At 50.9% G+C, this 14,472-nt stretch overlaps 1 protein-coding gene across 4 annotated transcripts in view; it reads right to left on the bottom strand.

Annotated features, from left to right (window-relative positions):
- Positions 1-7,869: 7,869 nt before the first annotated feature.
- The window catches only part of MAST2 (microtubule associated serine/threonine kinase 2), a 186,292-nt gene continuing 179,689 nt past the window's right edge, over positions 7,870-14,472 (bottom strand). For all 4 annotated transcript variants that reach the window (XM_066192741.1, XM_066192742.1, XM_066192743.1 and 1 more), the window contains one exon: positions 7,870-13,965. In XM_066192741.1, coding sequence (XP_066048838.1) covers positions 11,882-13,965 — 2,084 coding nt within the window. In that variant the 3' untranslated portion in view covers positions 7,870-11,881. The remainder of the gene's footprint in view (positions 13,966-14,472) is intronic.

Below are 14,472 nucleotides of genomic sequence, written 5' to 3'. Positions count from 1 at the left end.
TTGCTTGGCAGCAGGAGCAACACAACCACAGCCATAGCTCTGAGTACCACAGTCATAAATAAAGGGCAGGGTGGTGAGTGTGCTGCACAGCACCTTGAGCAGCCCAAAATCCGTGAGGGATGTGTTTGCTTGTCCCCTCCATCCCACTCCAACATGCGCAGCTGGAATGTGGGATCCATCAGGCGCCTCTGCCATGAACGAAGCACCTGAGCCTGGAAATGCAGTGGGGGCAGCTGCTTCTCACACAAATCCCACTGGGTTTGAGGTCAGGGTGAATGCAAAGGTACCCAAGATAGAGGGAGCTGCCTGAATCCCCTGGGAACAGGACCCGTCCCAAGGATGCACAACCTGGCTGAGCCCAGGGAGACATGAGGACAGGGGAGTGTTCACCCTGATCATGGGCCACAGTTCCTCCCCGTGGGACGTGAGATGCAGCATTTCCCTCCTTGGACCATCGAGTCCAAGCTTGGAGCAGCAGTTGGCAACTTCCAAGTGAACTGGTGGATTAGGGTTGGCCAGAGACCCAGAATCCCCATTTCATGGGAAATCTCATCATCTTGCTTGTCATGCTTCATCCAAATAGGAACAAAATGGTAATGGACAAAATTTGACCCTGGAAAATAGTTTCAAGGGGGAAAAATAACATCCCACACTGATTTTTGTTGATCTGGCACAGTCCCACACCAGCATCAGCCTTTCTATATCAATGTTATCCATGAACCCAGAAGGGCTGGAAGGACAGAGGCTTCATTCTGACCAACATAATCCACTTCCCTGGCTACTGTTTTCTCCAAATTTTCTCTTGACTGCTATTTCCATCAAATCTGTTCTTTCTGATGGCAAATCTTCCTCGCCGAGATCTAGTTGGCTTTGTAGAGAAGTGATGGGTAGGGGACAAAATGCCAGGGCATCCTCTGCATGATGTCTCTGTGCTCCCTGGTCAGAAGGTGTGGCGGAGGAAGAGGAAAAGGCTGCAAAACACCAGTCTGGGTTGCTGCCCTCTCTCCTGCCTCCAAACCCATCCTTGGCGGTGGTGGTGGCTCCTGGAAAACACCTTGGCCACCTCTACCCAGTCGCTGGTGTGTTTCAGGGCAAAACCCAGTGCAGGTTCCCGCGGGCTCCAGCTCTCCTGCGCACAGCCATCTCCCCAGAGCCCTTCCCTTCCTGACCCCACTAGACCCAACCATCTCCCCTGTACAAGGGGCAAAGCCTTGACCTCTCCCTTGGAGCAGGAGGAGGCAGCTCCTCACATCCAGCCCTGATGCAAATTAAAGCAACTCAGGGTCTGCTTCCCAGAAGAGGGATAAGGAGCAGGAAGAGGAGGATGAGCGGGTCACAAGGCTTCAGGGGCAAGCCAAGGCTTGTCCCATGGTGGAGCATCTTCAGGCAGACTAGGAGGGCAGGGGCCAGGATGTGCTCCTCCATCCCAAAAGCCTTTCCCTGTGCTCCTGCATGGGCTCTTGGGCAAGATCCCGGCTGCTGCCACAGTCTGTGCCCAGGAGAGGCACTTGGCAGTCACAAGCTTGCCTCAAGCAGAACTGTGGCTGGAGCATTTCCCAAACTTTCCCTTTGCTCACACTTTCAAGGGAAGGGGCGGGATGGGTGCACGGAGAGCAGAGCCAGCCACCCTGGGCAGGTGCTGTGCACGCTCCCGCGGCCGCTCTGCCAAAGGAAACACAAACATCCTACCCAAAGAAAGCACTTTTCATCAGCAGCACAAGTTCCCATTTTTGCACAGGGCTGGTCTGTTCCGGGCAGCTTTCCCCACCACACTGCCAGGCTGAGCAAGGGCCCGGCCGAGCTTTCCGGGCTGGGCTCCGGCCAGAGCCGCCCTTCCTGCCCCACGTTAGACCCACAGAAACCAGGCAGTGTGACCACGTCCGGCACCTGGAGAGGATTGAGCCTGACCTTTTGTGAGACACCTCAGAGTTAAAGGGGCTAAGTCAGCCTCGGAGTCCCTCCTGCACTTGGGATGTGGCTTTTGGGGATGTGGGACCCTGGAGACCAGAGACCTAGCGGCTGTGGGACCTTGCTTCTCCTTACTTCAGGCAAGGGGAATTCTGGCCAAACCCGACTGTCCCAGCACTGCAGACAGACGTGGTGAGGCCCCAAAACTCAGAAGGAGCTGTGGAAGGGAAATTCTAGTGTCATGTAATGGTGCAGCTCAGCACCAAGCCAGGACAACAAACACAGGTTATTAAAAAGAGAGAGAGACAGAAACTAAAAAAATAAAAGGCAAGTGTTACTTTGGCCTAAAGTTAGTGAAGACCTGAGGAGAATGCAGGATTCAGGGTGGAAGAGGGGGTGAGGAGGAGTGTAAGGGCACTTGGATGCACATCACTCATGAAATAAATATTTTATACCTGCCCTCAGTGTCGGGTGGAGAGAGGAGCAGCTCATCCTGCTCCTCTGCCCCCATCAAAGTGCTGCTGTTGCACCAGAGCCAGCAGGTCCCTGGTCCCAGCACATGCCCAGCCCCACCTGCCCCATCCCACCTGCCCAGCCCCACCTGCCCCATCCCACCTGCCCCATCCCACCTGCCCCATCCCACCTGCCCCATCTCACCTGCCCAGCCCCACCTGCCCCATCTCACCTGCCCAGCCCCACCTGCCCCATCCCACCTGCCCCATCCCACCTGCTCCATCTCACCTGCCCAGCCCCACCTGCCCCATCCCACCTGCTCCATCTCACCTGCCCCATCCCACCTGCTCCATCTCACCTGCCCCATCTCACCTGCCCAGCCACCAGCAGGAGCGAAGTCCACAGCAGGAAAAGTGAGGCTGAGGCCTCAGGAACAAAGCAGCCTTTCACAGCAGCGGCTTGGCCAGAGGAACCAGGGAATATTCCTGTCCAAGGGCTCCCAAACGGCTCCTAGCTTTGATCCTGGGCACAGGGCGGGTTGTTGGCAGTTTTCCTTTCCTTCTTTGTGTTGCTCTTTACTTTTTTTTTTTTCCTTCCTACTTTACGGCATATTTTTTGCGTGTGTCTATGATTTCTAGAAGAATTTTCTTGCCACTCTGGGAAGAGAAACCTTCTGCCGGGAGCAAGATACAGACTCTGCACAGCCTTTTCACCTGTCTCCTGAGGGAAAAAAATCCCTCCTCCAGGTTTCACTGGAGGCACAAATGTTCATCACCATCATTTTCAGTTCAGAGATTGTTTTCTGAACATGTCTGATAAATCTCAGCCTCACTCAGGATGGGAAACTGAACCAGCTCCACAGCTGTGTACCTTCCTCCCAAACCACATCCCTTCCAGGGGATTCACTGGCTTGCATGCTCAGTTGGCCTTTCAGATTCCCCAGGTGACAGGGACAATCAGCTCCCAAACCTGCTGGCATCCAACCAAGTCTTCTGTCACCTGTCTAAAGCCTGCTCCCCCACCCCAAATGCAGAGGGAGGGGATACACCAACCAACCCACCTTCCCCAGCTGGAGCTGCGCCCAGCCCAGGGCACTCCCCTCCTGCAGCACAGGGGATGGTTCCCCACAAGCCTGTTCACCCACACAGTGTGGGGCACACCTGACACCCGTGGCAGGGCAAGCCAAACCTCCCCTCCCCACATCCCAAATATATTTAGGCAGTTGGAAACATGCCTTTGCTGCCAGCCTTCCATGCAGGGACGGGAGGAGACAGATGGGATGGAGAAATTGAGTCAGCCCTGAGAGGTCACTATGGCAGCCAAGGGAATAAAACCATCCCCCTCCTCTTCCTCCTTCTCCTCTTGCTCCTCATCCTTCTCCTCCTGGTCCCACCACCCGCCTTCTGACGGATGTTGCCCTTGGACCAGACCCTGTTGCAGTCCAGCTGCCGAAGGAACGCTGTGGTGAGCCCTGTGCACCCGTGGGCCGTCTGGAATCCATCACTGTCTGTGCACAGGGACGCCAGCCAAACCCTGCTCCTGCTCCTGCCTGCTGCTGGCAGCTCTTGGCTTTCCAGGGGAGCACCTGCGGGTGCACAGGGGTCCCCCCCCCAGCACTGGAATTCCGCTGGAGAATCTGCTGTTCCACCAGCAGTGGCTGGGAAGGGGAGCAGCCACCCCACAGGAGCCCCAGACCAGCTGACGGGGGCCAGCCCCATGCTGGGGGAACGGTGCTTTCTTTCTCCCCTGCCAAGGGTTGGGTTGGTATCTCCAAAGTGTGGAGGTGCCACGGAGGATGTCCCTTGCCAGCCCAGTGTGCTGGGCCATGCTACAGGGCTCCAGGTGCTACAGGGCATTTTCTGGCCATGGGGAGAGCATCCCACTGCCAGAGGGATGCCCATAACCAGAGGGATGCCCGTAGCATCACCATTCCTGGTGCACCGCAGCAGCGGCAGGACGATGCCCCCGCCTCACCCCTGACCCTCCTCACTCTGTTTAACCCCTGTGTGGTGTCACCCTCCCACGCCGGGTCATCCCCGGCAGCCTCCCCTGAGGCTCAGCGGGAACAAAGCCGGCGAGGATGCTCCGTGCCCGGGCTCACGGGAGGCTCCTCAGGGGAGCCCCGTGACGCGGGCGCAGCTCAGCGGGATTAGTGGGCAGACGGACGTGACTGCGAGGCAGTCGCCTGGTGCTAATTAAAGAAGGGATATATTTAGGCACCCGGTTATCCCCTGCGTTTCACTTATTTTTAGCTCCCAGTCTGCCAGGCTGGGGGTGGCACATGGGGAAGGGCACGAATGCAAGGCAGGATGGATCCAGCCCAGCACCAAGGAGGTCACAGCACATGTCCTGGGCAACACTGAGACCCTGGGGGAAAGAGACCTCTGTCCAAACTGGCTGCAAAGGAAGAGAAAGCTTTAATTTTTTTTCCTCAGAAAGGCAGGAAAATGGGTTTCAGGGAGCAATAGGAGCATCCCCGCTCAGTCCTCGCCCCAGATCCATCCAGCCTTTGCCACCACCCACACCCCCATATCCAGGAACTGAAAGTGGCCCTTTTTGGAATCACACAGGAAAAAAAAGCACAGCTGTGCCCAGGGCAGAGGCAGCTCCCGCATTCTCAGAGACCCATCCCTCTGCAGTGGCAGTGGCCTGGCAGCAATGCCACTGGTTCCCATACCTTCCTTCTATGCAATACTGCCCCTCAGCACAGCCAGGGAGTGTCCTTGGCACATGGCTGAGCACCCTGTCCACATGGGCCATCAGCAGCTGTGGAGGAGCTTCCGTGGGTCTCAAGTACCCTGAAGAGTGGAGGAATAGCAGGAAGGACAGTGCCCAGCATCCCTGCATCCCTCCTGGGCCAGGACAGCCCATTAGTCCCATTCTTTTCCCCCTTTGCTTCCTTCCCACAAGCGCTCTGGGGTTTTATATTTGTGGGTTTGTTTTTTTTTTCCCCTTTCCAGTGTGAAATATTGATCAGGTCTCTGCTACCCTCCCACCCCCCACCCCACCTCCTGGCTGCCCAGCTTCCCTCATGGAGAGGAGGGTGGGGTGTAGGAGGAAATCAAAGTAATGGGATAATTAATGACCCAGGGAGTTGAAACCCAGCTGAAATCCAGGCTGCCCTGGCTGGCCTGGGAGGAGGCTTCCCGGCAGGGAAGATTTGGTTTGAGGGTATTTGTGGAGCTGAACAGCATCCAGGGGTGGCCAAATTTCTTCTTAGGTGGCCAATCAGGTAAAGCCTCTCCCAAAACAGTGAGGCTGGGAAGTTTGGACCATAACTCAATAAATCTGACATGGAGAAAAAAAAACCCACCCCAATTTCTTTACTTAATTAAATCCTTTGACTCCAGGAGCAGGTGTCCTGCACCCTCCAGTCTGTGAAGAGTGGCCAGGGCCGTGTGGGGTTGTGAGCTCCCATCACCTGGGCTGCAGCTTGCCCTGGTTCCCTGCTGCCTATCAGAATTAGGCAGCCCGTTTGAGCAGGTTTACGATAATCATCAAATAACTCGTTCATTGACAGCGTGTCAGGCTGAGAAGACTGACTGAGCCCTCGTTTGCTGATTGCTAATTAGCTTAACATTCCTAATCCCTCATTAGTGACTATGAAGTAAGCTCTGAAATATGAGGTCAGCCCTAATCAGCGTTTAAAATATAAAGCCCACTGGCACATGATGGAGGCTGGGGAGGGGGTGGCTGCAGGCCAGCCCTGGGTGCTCCCATGGTCACAGGGAACGAGGCTGCACAGGGCAGAGGCAGACAGGAAGAGTTAAACCCTGTGGAGCCACGGACATCTGCACAGCCCCTGCACTCAGCACCCGGCCTGGATCCACACTAGGAACAGGCAGCAATGTGGGGTGCAACACATGAGGGGCTCCAGGGTCCTCTCAAGTGCATCCAACAGCGATTCCAGCTTTGGCTTCCATGCTGGGCAGACTGTCTACAGAATCACAGAATATTCTGAGTTGGAAGGGATCCACAAAGGTCATGAGTCCAGCTGTTAAGTGAATGGCTCATACAGGGATCAAACCCATCAGCACCATGCTCTGACCAACAGTGGGGGCCCAAGCACCCATGCAGGATGCTCTGGCTTTCCCCCCAGCTCCCATCTTCAAGGTTCCAGGTTAACTGCAGGCAGCCAGGCTGTTGGCAGTGGGACTTCCCCAGAGGCTCACCCACACCCTCTGATCCCGGGAGAAGGAGGCAAATCTCGGGCTGGGAAGCAGGCACCCAAGTGTGCTGGGTTGCCATTTCCATGCCATCATTTGGGAAGAAAAAATGGCCCTTAGCTGTTGTGGCTTAATCCTCTGGAAGAATAAGGTGTTGTGGATTGAGAATTACTTATTCCTGGCTGGGGAAACTTCTCCAGGAGGGCTGCGGACATTGAAATAACCCTAATTAAACTCTAGCTAGTGAACCTTAAAAAAGGAGAAAGATATCTGCATTTCTGTGAAATATAAAACATAATTTGAAAAGCCCTTGCACCACACCTCTGCTCATCCAGGGCGATGCTCCCGCCTCAGGCCCTGTGTTGCTGGAGACGATGCTGTGGGGCAGGGCCAGCTCCTGCCCCATGCCCGGTCCCTGCACAGGAGCAGGGAGCCTTGGCCATGACAGGCAGGCAGAGAGGCCCCGGTGTCCTCTCGCTGCGCTCCCGTCCCTGCGGTCCCGCTCGGCGTGGGCAGGAACATCTCCCTTTTATGAGCCCACGACAGCGACAAGGCGAGCGGCTGCCGGCAGAGACGCTGCAAATCTCCTGCGGGCGGAGCCGAGCTTCGCCCCCGACTCCTGCTCCGCAGCTTCTCCGGAGCACGGAGACACGGGATATTTTGAGCATCCTTGGCAGCAGCGAATGAGGATTAGCCCAATCCCCCCAGACATGAACGTCTCCCCAGCTCTATTTCCAAGGACAGGAATAGCCCTTGAAGGCTTTTCCATGTGGATGGCACACACCTGCAAATGTTAAAAGCAAAGATCTGTTTCTCGAAAGGTTTTGGGTGGTGCAGATCAAGGCTGCCTAAATAAGTGGGTGAAAAAGGGGTCGGGTAGCACCTGCTGGCTCTTGTCCCGTGGCTAATCCAAGGCAATGCCAAGCCAATTCCTGAACCCATCAGACACAGTGTGCAGTTGTGGCCGGTCACATCCTCACCTTGCTCAGCCAAGTTTCATGTCTGACAGGTTTTTACCCCTTAACATGTTTCTACCATCAGGACCCTGCATTATTAGCAGGGACACAAAATATTATAAACTTACAGACTCGGTGGAGGATGGTAAATTCTGGGCTTGAGTTTCAGACTGAAAAGCTTTGGCTTAGCCACACACCTGGCCTGTGGAGCAGAAAATCCCAAATAGCCTGGCAGAGTTACTCCCATACCCAGACACTCCACAGGCCATTTTCTGCCCCATCAAGCAGCTGCTTGAGCAGGCAGGTTGGGAGCACAGCCATTCCCAGCGCTATGGAAAACTGAGGGGAGAGCAACCAAGAGACAAACACGAGTTTGGATTTATGTAAAAAAAAAAATTATTTATTTTGGAGGAGGATTTGAACATCGACATGCAGGTACAACATGAATAAAAATTATTGCACCGCTATTATGTGGCAATTGTTCAAGTTTCTAGAAACACAGAAATTCCACACTTTCTCTTATCTAGCTAAGTGCTGAGTGACACGGCTTGGCAGAGCCCAGCGCAGGAGGTGCTCTCACAGCCACCTGGATATGGTAATCGAACACAACGTAAACACACACTTCTGTCAAATCTTCTACTAGAAGTACAGAATTATCCTTCACATCCAGTAAGAGAAAACCAGAGAAAGATTTTATCCTCCCCTCTTCGGAAGAAAGAAACAAAAAAAAAAAAAAGAAGAAGGAAAAAAAAAAGGAAAAAAAAATTACTCCAAATCACACCTTAATGCAAGTGTGGCAAACAAACCCACTGGTCACTCCTACCCCTTCCCCCACAAGCGCTCTTTAGTACAGCAGCAGCCAAAGGCCTCCAACAATCGGACCCAGGAGTGGCCAGTACAATGCTAAAGTCTAATATTTACAATAAATATCATCCATTTCTCTTAGTTTGCAACAGTCAGAGACAAAGGGGAAAATAACACTGAGGCATGGGGCAGGGATGCGCCAGCTGGATGCAGGAGCAGAGAGGAGCTGCAGAGGCCGAACCAGCTTAAGACGCTGCCATCCCAACACATATGAGGAGCAGGAGACACATCCAAGCTGACAGAAGGGAAGAGGGAAACAAAGCAGGAAAGCAGCATATTTGGATGGTGACATGCATGGCTCATTGACCAAACACACACCTCACTTGTGACTTCCACCTTCTGCCTGCCTGACTCGGGATTACCTACGGAGACCAAGGGCTGCACTGGCCAGGGCTTCCCTTGAGCACTGCGGGTCCGAGCCGGCACCGGGAACATGCTCTTACCCCTCAGACACAGCTTTTCCAACATCCTGTTCCTTCCCAACACATTCTGCAAGCTTTTATTTGGGAAGGTATTTAAGGAATTCATAGCAGAGCAAGGATTAAGTCTTGGTGTATCTACCTGGCTTATTATCAAAATTTAATAGGAAAAGTCTTTTCGCCCAAACCCTTTGCTAAAGTGCGCCATGTAAATTTGACAAAAGGTGGAACAGGGATGATGGGGCACCTAGCACACCAAGGGAAACTGCAGGACTGACCAAGAGCAGGGGATGCAGAACTTCACTAGAATGCTTTCCTGGCAACGCTGTTTGGCTTTGGCTTCCAAAACACCAGGGATTTTTAATTGCACTGACCACTCTCTGTACCGTAGCTACAAAAGAGGCAACGAAACACATACCTCACCTTCTCTTTGGCCAACACAGGCAAAAGCAGCAAAAGCTGTGACATAGCAAAGGTTTTCACTCCTCCTTTTATGCCTAGAAAAGGATAATTCTGCAATTCAGCACGGGAAGCACTGGCTGTAAAGGCAGCTTACAGCTGGTACCGTCACAGGGTCCCACCCCTGCCAGTGGGGGCTGAACCAGGTTACCCAGCCTGGCTCACACCCCATGCTCACCTCCCAGGAGCAGTGGTCGATTTTTTTTCTCAGATTTTTTAAACACAGAAGGAGAAGGGGGACCTGCCACCCAGGGAACAGCCAGGTTGGACCACGTCCTCACACAACGCCTTAATTTACACAGACACTTCCATCTCGCCAAGGTCAGGTGCTCTCAGGAGATCAGCTTGTCAAGGAGGCTTGTCTTTGTAATTACCACAGACTCAGGATGCCAAATCCATTTTTCACTATTCCTGTCCATGCCATAATATCCTGCGCTGTTTCTCAACAATTTTTTAGTAGATCAACCCATCAGGGAGAAAACCAGCCAGACAAGTACCAGATCCTGCCAAGTCTGTTCCTTCCTTGCTATTGCTCTAAATCAGCACTGAATGACACTCACCACCGAGTGCACTTGGAGAGGCTGGAGACACCCAGGACCCCGACAAGGCAGTGGAGATACTGTGGTTTGTAATTGCAAACCAAGTGTATACGAGCAGCCTATGAATTCCAGGAAAAAGAGCAGAGAGACAGCACAGCAGGCTCTGCTCTCAGTACCACCACAGCTGGGTTTATTAAGGTGTTACCCGGCAGCACTGAGGCTTTGGTTAGTGTAGTAGCAACACCATACATGTTCACACTGACACACGGAGTAAACACTCATTTAAACATGTTAAAAAAAGAAAGCTCAAACCAAACCAAAACTTGGTCCAGAAATGAAATCCAAGCAGCCAAAATCAAGTATATAATGGGGGGAAGCAACTGCTACACAGAAAGAAACAGGGTGAAATTCCAGAGATTTTTGCGAGTTGTGGGTTGTACTGAAATCAGATTGAAAGAGACGGAGGAAAATATATTCCTATATAATAAACATATCTGCATTTAGGGGAAGCGAATCAAAACTTCAAGTTCAGAGAAAGCCAAGACAGTGAAGGAAGCAGCAGTATAAGGAAATCAGACCAACAGAGATGGGGTTTAGCCTGGAATACTGTTGCACAGTCATTCTGCTTCTAACAGAGTAAGCCAGTGAGCAGGGCACTATCCCTCACGGGTGACCCGCGGGGAGATCCACTCAGACAAGACTAGGATACAAGCTGAGCACAATCTGGGACAAATGATGGGAGTGTTCATTGAGAGGAACCTTTAACTGGATGAAGAAAGGGCTTACAGTGCTACAGGTATCACCACTCGACACATTTATTGGTGCATTATTATTGGTCTAATCCTCAGCAAGGAGCACTGTCACCCAGAGTTGGTCACACTTAAAGCGATGTCTAAACCTAGGAGCAAAGACTAAGTTTTTAATGCAAAGTGACCTCAGCAGTGGAAATTATCTAGCTATCAGAGCTGAAATCTGAAAATACCACATGTGTTTTGAAGTCTGCTTGCAGTTTGACCACAGAACTCGAGGAGTCTGAACTCTTCATGGGTTTGTTTTTAAAACGGGCAGATTCAGAAAACTCAGCAAGTTTCCCAAGCCCAAATTCAGAAATGTTAAGGGACATCTTAAAATCCCTGCCTATTTAGACTCACCAAGAGAAGGGAAAATCTCCAAAAAGTCTCTCATTTTTCATTGAGATAACTTTGCCAGACACACTGGAGAATACACAGCTACAAATTTTTCTACTTTAAAACCAACCTACAGGCACCCCTTTCCTGGGGTCACTTACTCTGAGGCAAGGCAAGTTATGAATTGAAGCCAGAGAAAGGAAGATAAAACATCACTATTTTTAAAAAAAGAGGGAAAAGTCGCAATGTGTCCCATATAGATAAGTAAAAACAATCCCCAAAAAAGCCAGCTTATGGATTGGAGATTTCTCTTTCTAGTAATTCCATTGAAAAATACTCTTACTTGTTTTAAAGAGAAGACAGGGATCTCTCTCTGCCCAGTCTCTCCAGCCGAGTCCTTTGTCTCCACATCCTCTAAGGACACAGGACTGTGATGACACATGGTGACAAAGAGGTTTTGCTTGCACCAAAGAGGGTCTGTAGTTTCAGAATAACTTGCAGACAAGAGGGTAGGTTCTTATCCTTGTCAAGGGACATCAGATTGTAAAACTGGAGCAAAAACTTGACATTTGTGAATTTCAATGGAATTTCAAAGAGAATGCTGAAAAGCAGAAATTTAAAACAAGCTGCCTTTTTTGCACACAGAATTTTTGGGATCTCAAATAAATGCAGAATTAGAGGGAAGAGCACATCAGGCCCTAAACTCAGGCAAAATAAAAGGTGTGGAAAGGAAAAGAAAATAAAACCAAAGTGTTCCTTAAGCCCTGCTTTAAAGATACCCTGTTCTAAAGAGACCTCAAACAGCAAGCACTACTGTGTACAAAAATAGAATAGCAAGGATGAAAAAACACAAAAAACAGTATGAAAAAAACCCTCCCAAAAATAGATGTACACAAGTTCTATTTTATATTAGTGTATATTACAAAATTCAAACATGCAGTCTCTATTTTGAATGTAGAACACTCCAGTCCATGAGTAACAGCAATGCTGCTATGTTTTCTTTACAGCATCATCATGTGACAGGGGAAAGTCTTGTATTTTTAACTGATTTCCAACCTCTTTGCTTTTAGCTTGTGCCAGAGTCCCTTCTTTACAGGGCCTTGTGCTGCCATCTGGCAGAGGAGAGGCTCTCAGAGCTGCCTGTCCAAGAGCATGAGACAGCTCTTTTGACGGAGTGATTTTGCAGCTACCTGCCAATGCCTCAGACACTTTAGCACTGCAAAAAGGTGCCTCCTTTTTGACCACCACGGGACACGTTGCCTCCTTTTTGTCCCCCACAGGACACGCTGCCTCCCAGGGCTTTGCTGGGTGTAAGGACTCTGCACAGGACCTGCTCCTCGTGGTCAGACCGTCTGTGCTGGAGGGTTTGGCTTTCTCTTGACACTCTCCTACTTGTGAAACTTCCTGCCTTTTTTGTTTCAAATCTCTCTCCTCTTTACAGGAGGCACCCAAATCCTTTCTTGTTTCCACCTCTCCAGACCCAGACATACTGAGCTTCAAAGGGCCCAACACGCTCTGGGCCAGGGGCACTAACTGGGACACGGAGAGCGCGCGCTCGATGGCACCAGGGATGAGGAGTGGGGGGGACACGGGTCCTGCTGGGCTTGGTTTGCTGGAGGATAAAGCACCCTCTGCCTGGGATGAGCTGGGCTGCTGCTTGTCGGGGCTAGGACTTCTTTGGGATGTTTCACTGGTACTCCCAGGAGACAGAAATGAGGAGCTGTGCTGTTCCACAGGCTGAGGCGTCTCACTGCGGTCAGGGGGGCTCACCGCGACAGGAGTGCTTGTGTTTGCTGGGCACCATGGGGAAAGTGCCAGCAGAGGTTTGGAATCCTGTTTTTTCTGACTGTTTTCTGTTAGCACAGGCTCTTTCAAGTCAAGTTTATCACAGGAGGCCCCAGAAGAATCACCTTCAAGTTCCAGGAGTTTGATAGACGGGCACTGCGTATGTTCTGTGCCACCTACTGGTTTTTGAGTACCTAGAGTTCTCCCAAGGTCTTTGATTGCTTCAGAAGGCCTGTCTTTTGGACCAAAACACTCCAAAGTTTTGTTTTCTGGCAATTTATGCTCCTTTGCAGTTGTTTCTGATTTTAGGAATGGTTTTTCTGAATTAGCCAGTTTTTCTGGAGAAGTTCTTGAGGGGAGCTCTGGTAGGGAGGGATGCACACTGATTTGCAGAGGCTCTGAAACAGGCTTTGCTTGTTGAGTATTTCCCTTCTGCAAATCTTCTGTACCTTTAGGATCTTCAGGTAAAAAGGCATCATCTTCAATACTATCCTTGCTTTCCAATTTAGATGAAAACTTATTATCCTCATTAAACGAATCTGAGCCTTGGTCTCCACTGCCACGGGGCTTGTCCAGCCTTCTCCCATCCTGACTATCCTCTGAACCATCATCTGTTTCATCTTCAGAGGAATCTACTTCCCTGATGGCCTCCTGCTTTTGCAGAGACTCTCTCCTCTCCACCCTGTCCTGCCGAATGGCACCCAGCTTCCGTGAGCCCGGCTTCTGCAGCATGCCTTTTTCTGCCAGCCCGAGTTTGCCGCCTGTCGTTTCGTTGGCAGATTCCTGTAAGCTCTGGAGGCTGGGATCCCGCTGTAACATCTCCTTCTTGAACTCAGAGTGAGAGATATCCAAGCTATGCTTCCGTGAGGAGCCCAACTTCTTCTCGGAGGAGGACAGAGAGGCAGCCAGTTTCTCGGCCGACTGCACTCTCTTCAGCAAAGGAGACCGAGGGGGCTCGGCACTTTTGGGGCGAGAAATTTGTCTCACCAGTGGTGGAGAGGAGTGTAGTTTTACTGGGAAAGACTGGATAATACTGGAGCTGCCAATTGAGTGTCCTGGCAAAGGAGATGGGGAGCGCTGTGGTGACGTGGACTGCGGGGTTGGTGATGGAGTGTGAGCCAGGGGGGACAGAGGGATGTTTCCTGCAGATTTACGCCTTGGAGATCTGTACTGCCTCTGGAGCTTTGGTGCTAGGCCATGCAGAGAGCTGGGTCGGATGTGTCCAGAGCTGGCTGGAGAATTGGGAACACTGGAACTGGGAGAGCTGCTCTGGGAAGAATTGCCACCAACTTAAAAGAAAAAAAAAAAAAAAGAACAAAGAAAAAAAATACCAAGAAGATTAATACATATTTGGTCATTAAAACAAGTTACTGAAAATAAGTCAAGACACAATGCCATGTTACTCCAAAGCACAGCAGTAATATTGAAGGCAACATTGCCAGGCTTCTGATGGAAATTCACATCATTAGCACCCAACAGCAGAGCACAGTAAGAAACACTCAGCTATGAGAACACTTTTCTGGAAAAAAACCCCTTTGATCAGACAAATCACGTGTTTCATTGCTATTCTCTGGATGCAAATCTCTTTATTCCAGCAGCTGATTCAATTTTCAAACATGACTTTGCCACAGTGTTTTGATTTCTTCTCTCTGAACACAGAAAATGTGTCAAACTGCTATGAAAAGATTGCAACTTACAACACACATTTTCATCAAAGTGGAAGGATGCTGTAGTACAGCAAGTGCATTCTTAAAAGGATGTATGGATTTTCATTTCTAAATGAATCAATGAACAAG

This window comes from Chamaea fasciata, unplaced genomic scaffold (assembly GCF_029207755.1).
Source record: "Chamaea fasciata isolate MVZ Bird 193981 ecotype frontalis unplaced genomic scaffold, bChaFas1.0.hap1 SCAF_10, whole genome shotgun sequence".
Lineage (NCBI taxonomy): Eukaryota > Metazoa > Chordata > Aves > Passeriformes > Sylviidae > Chamaea > Chamaea fasciata.
This window is presented reverse-complemented; position numbering and strand designations above follow the sequence as displayed.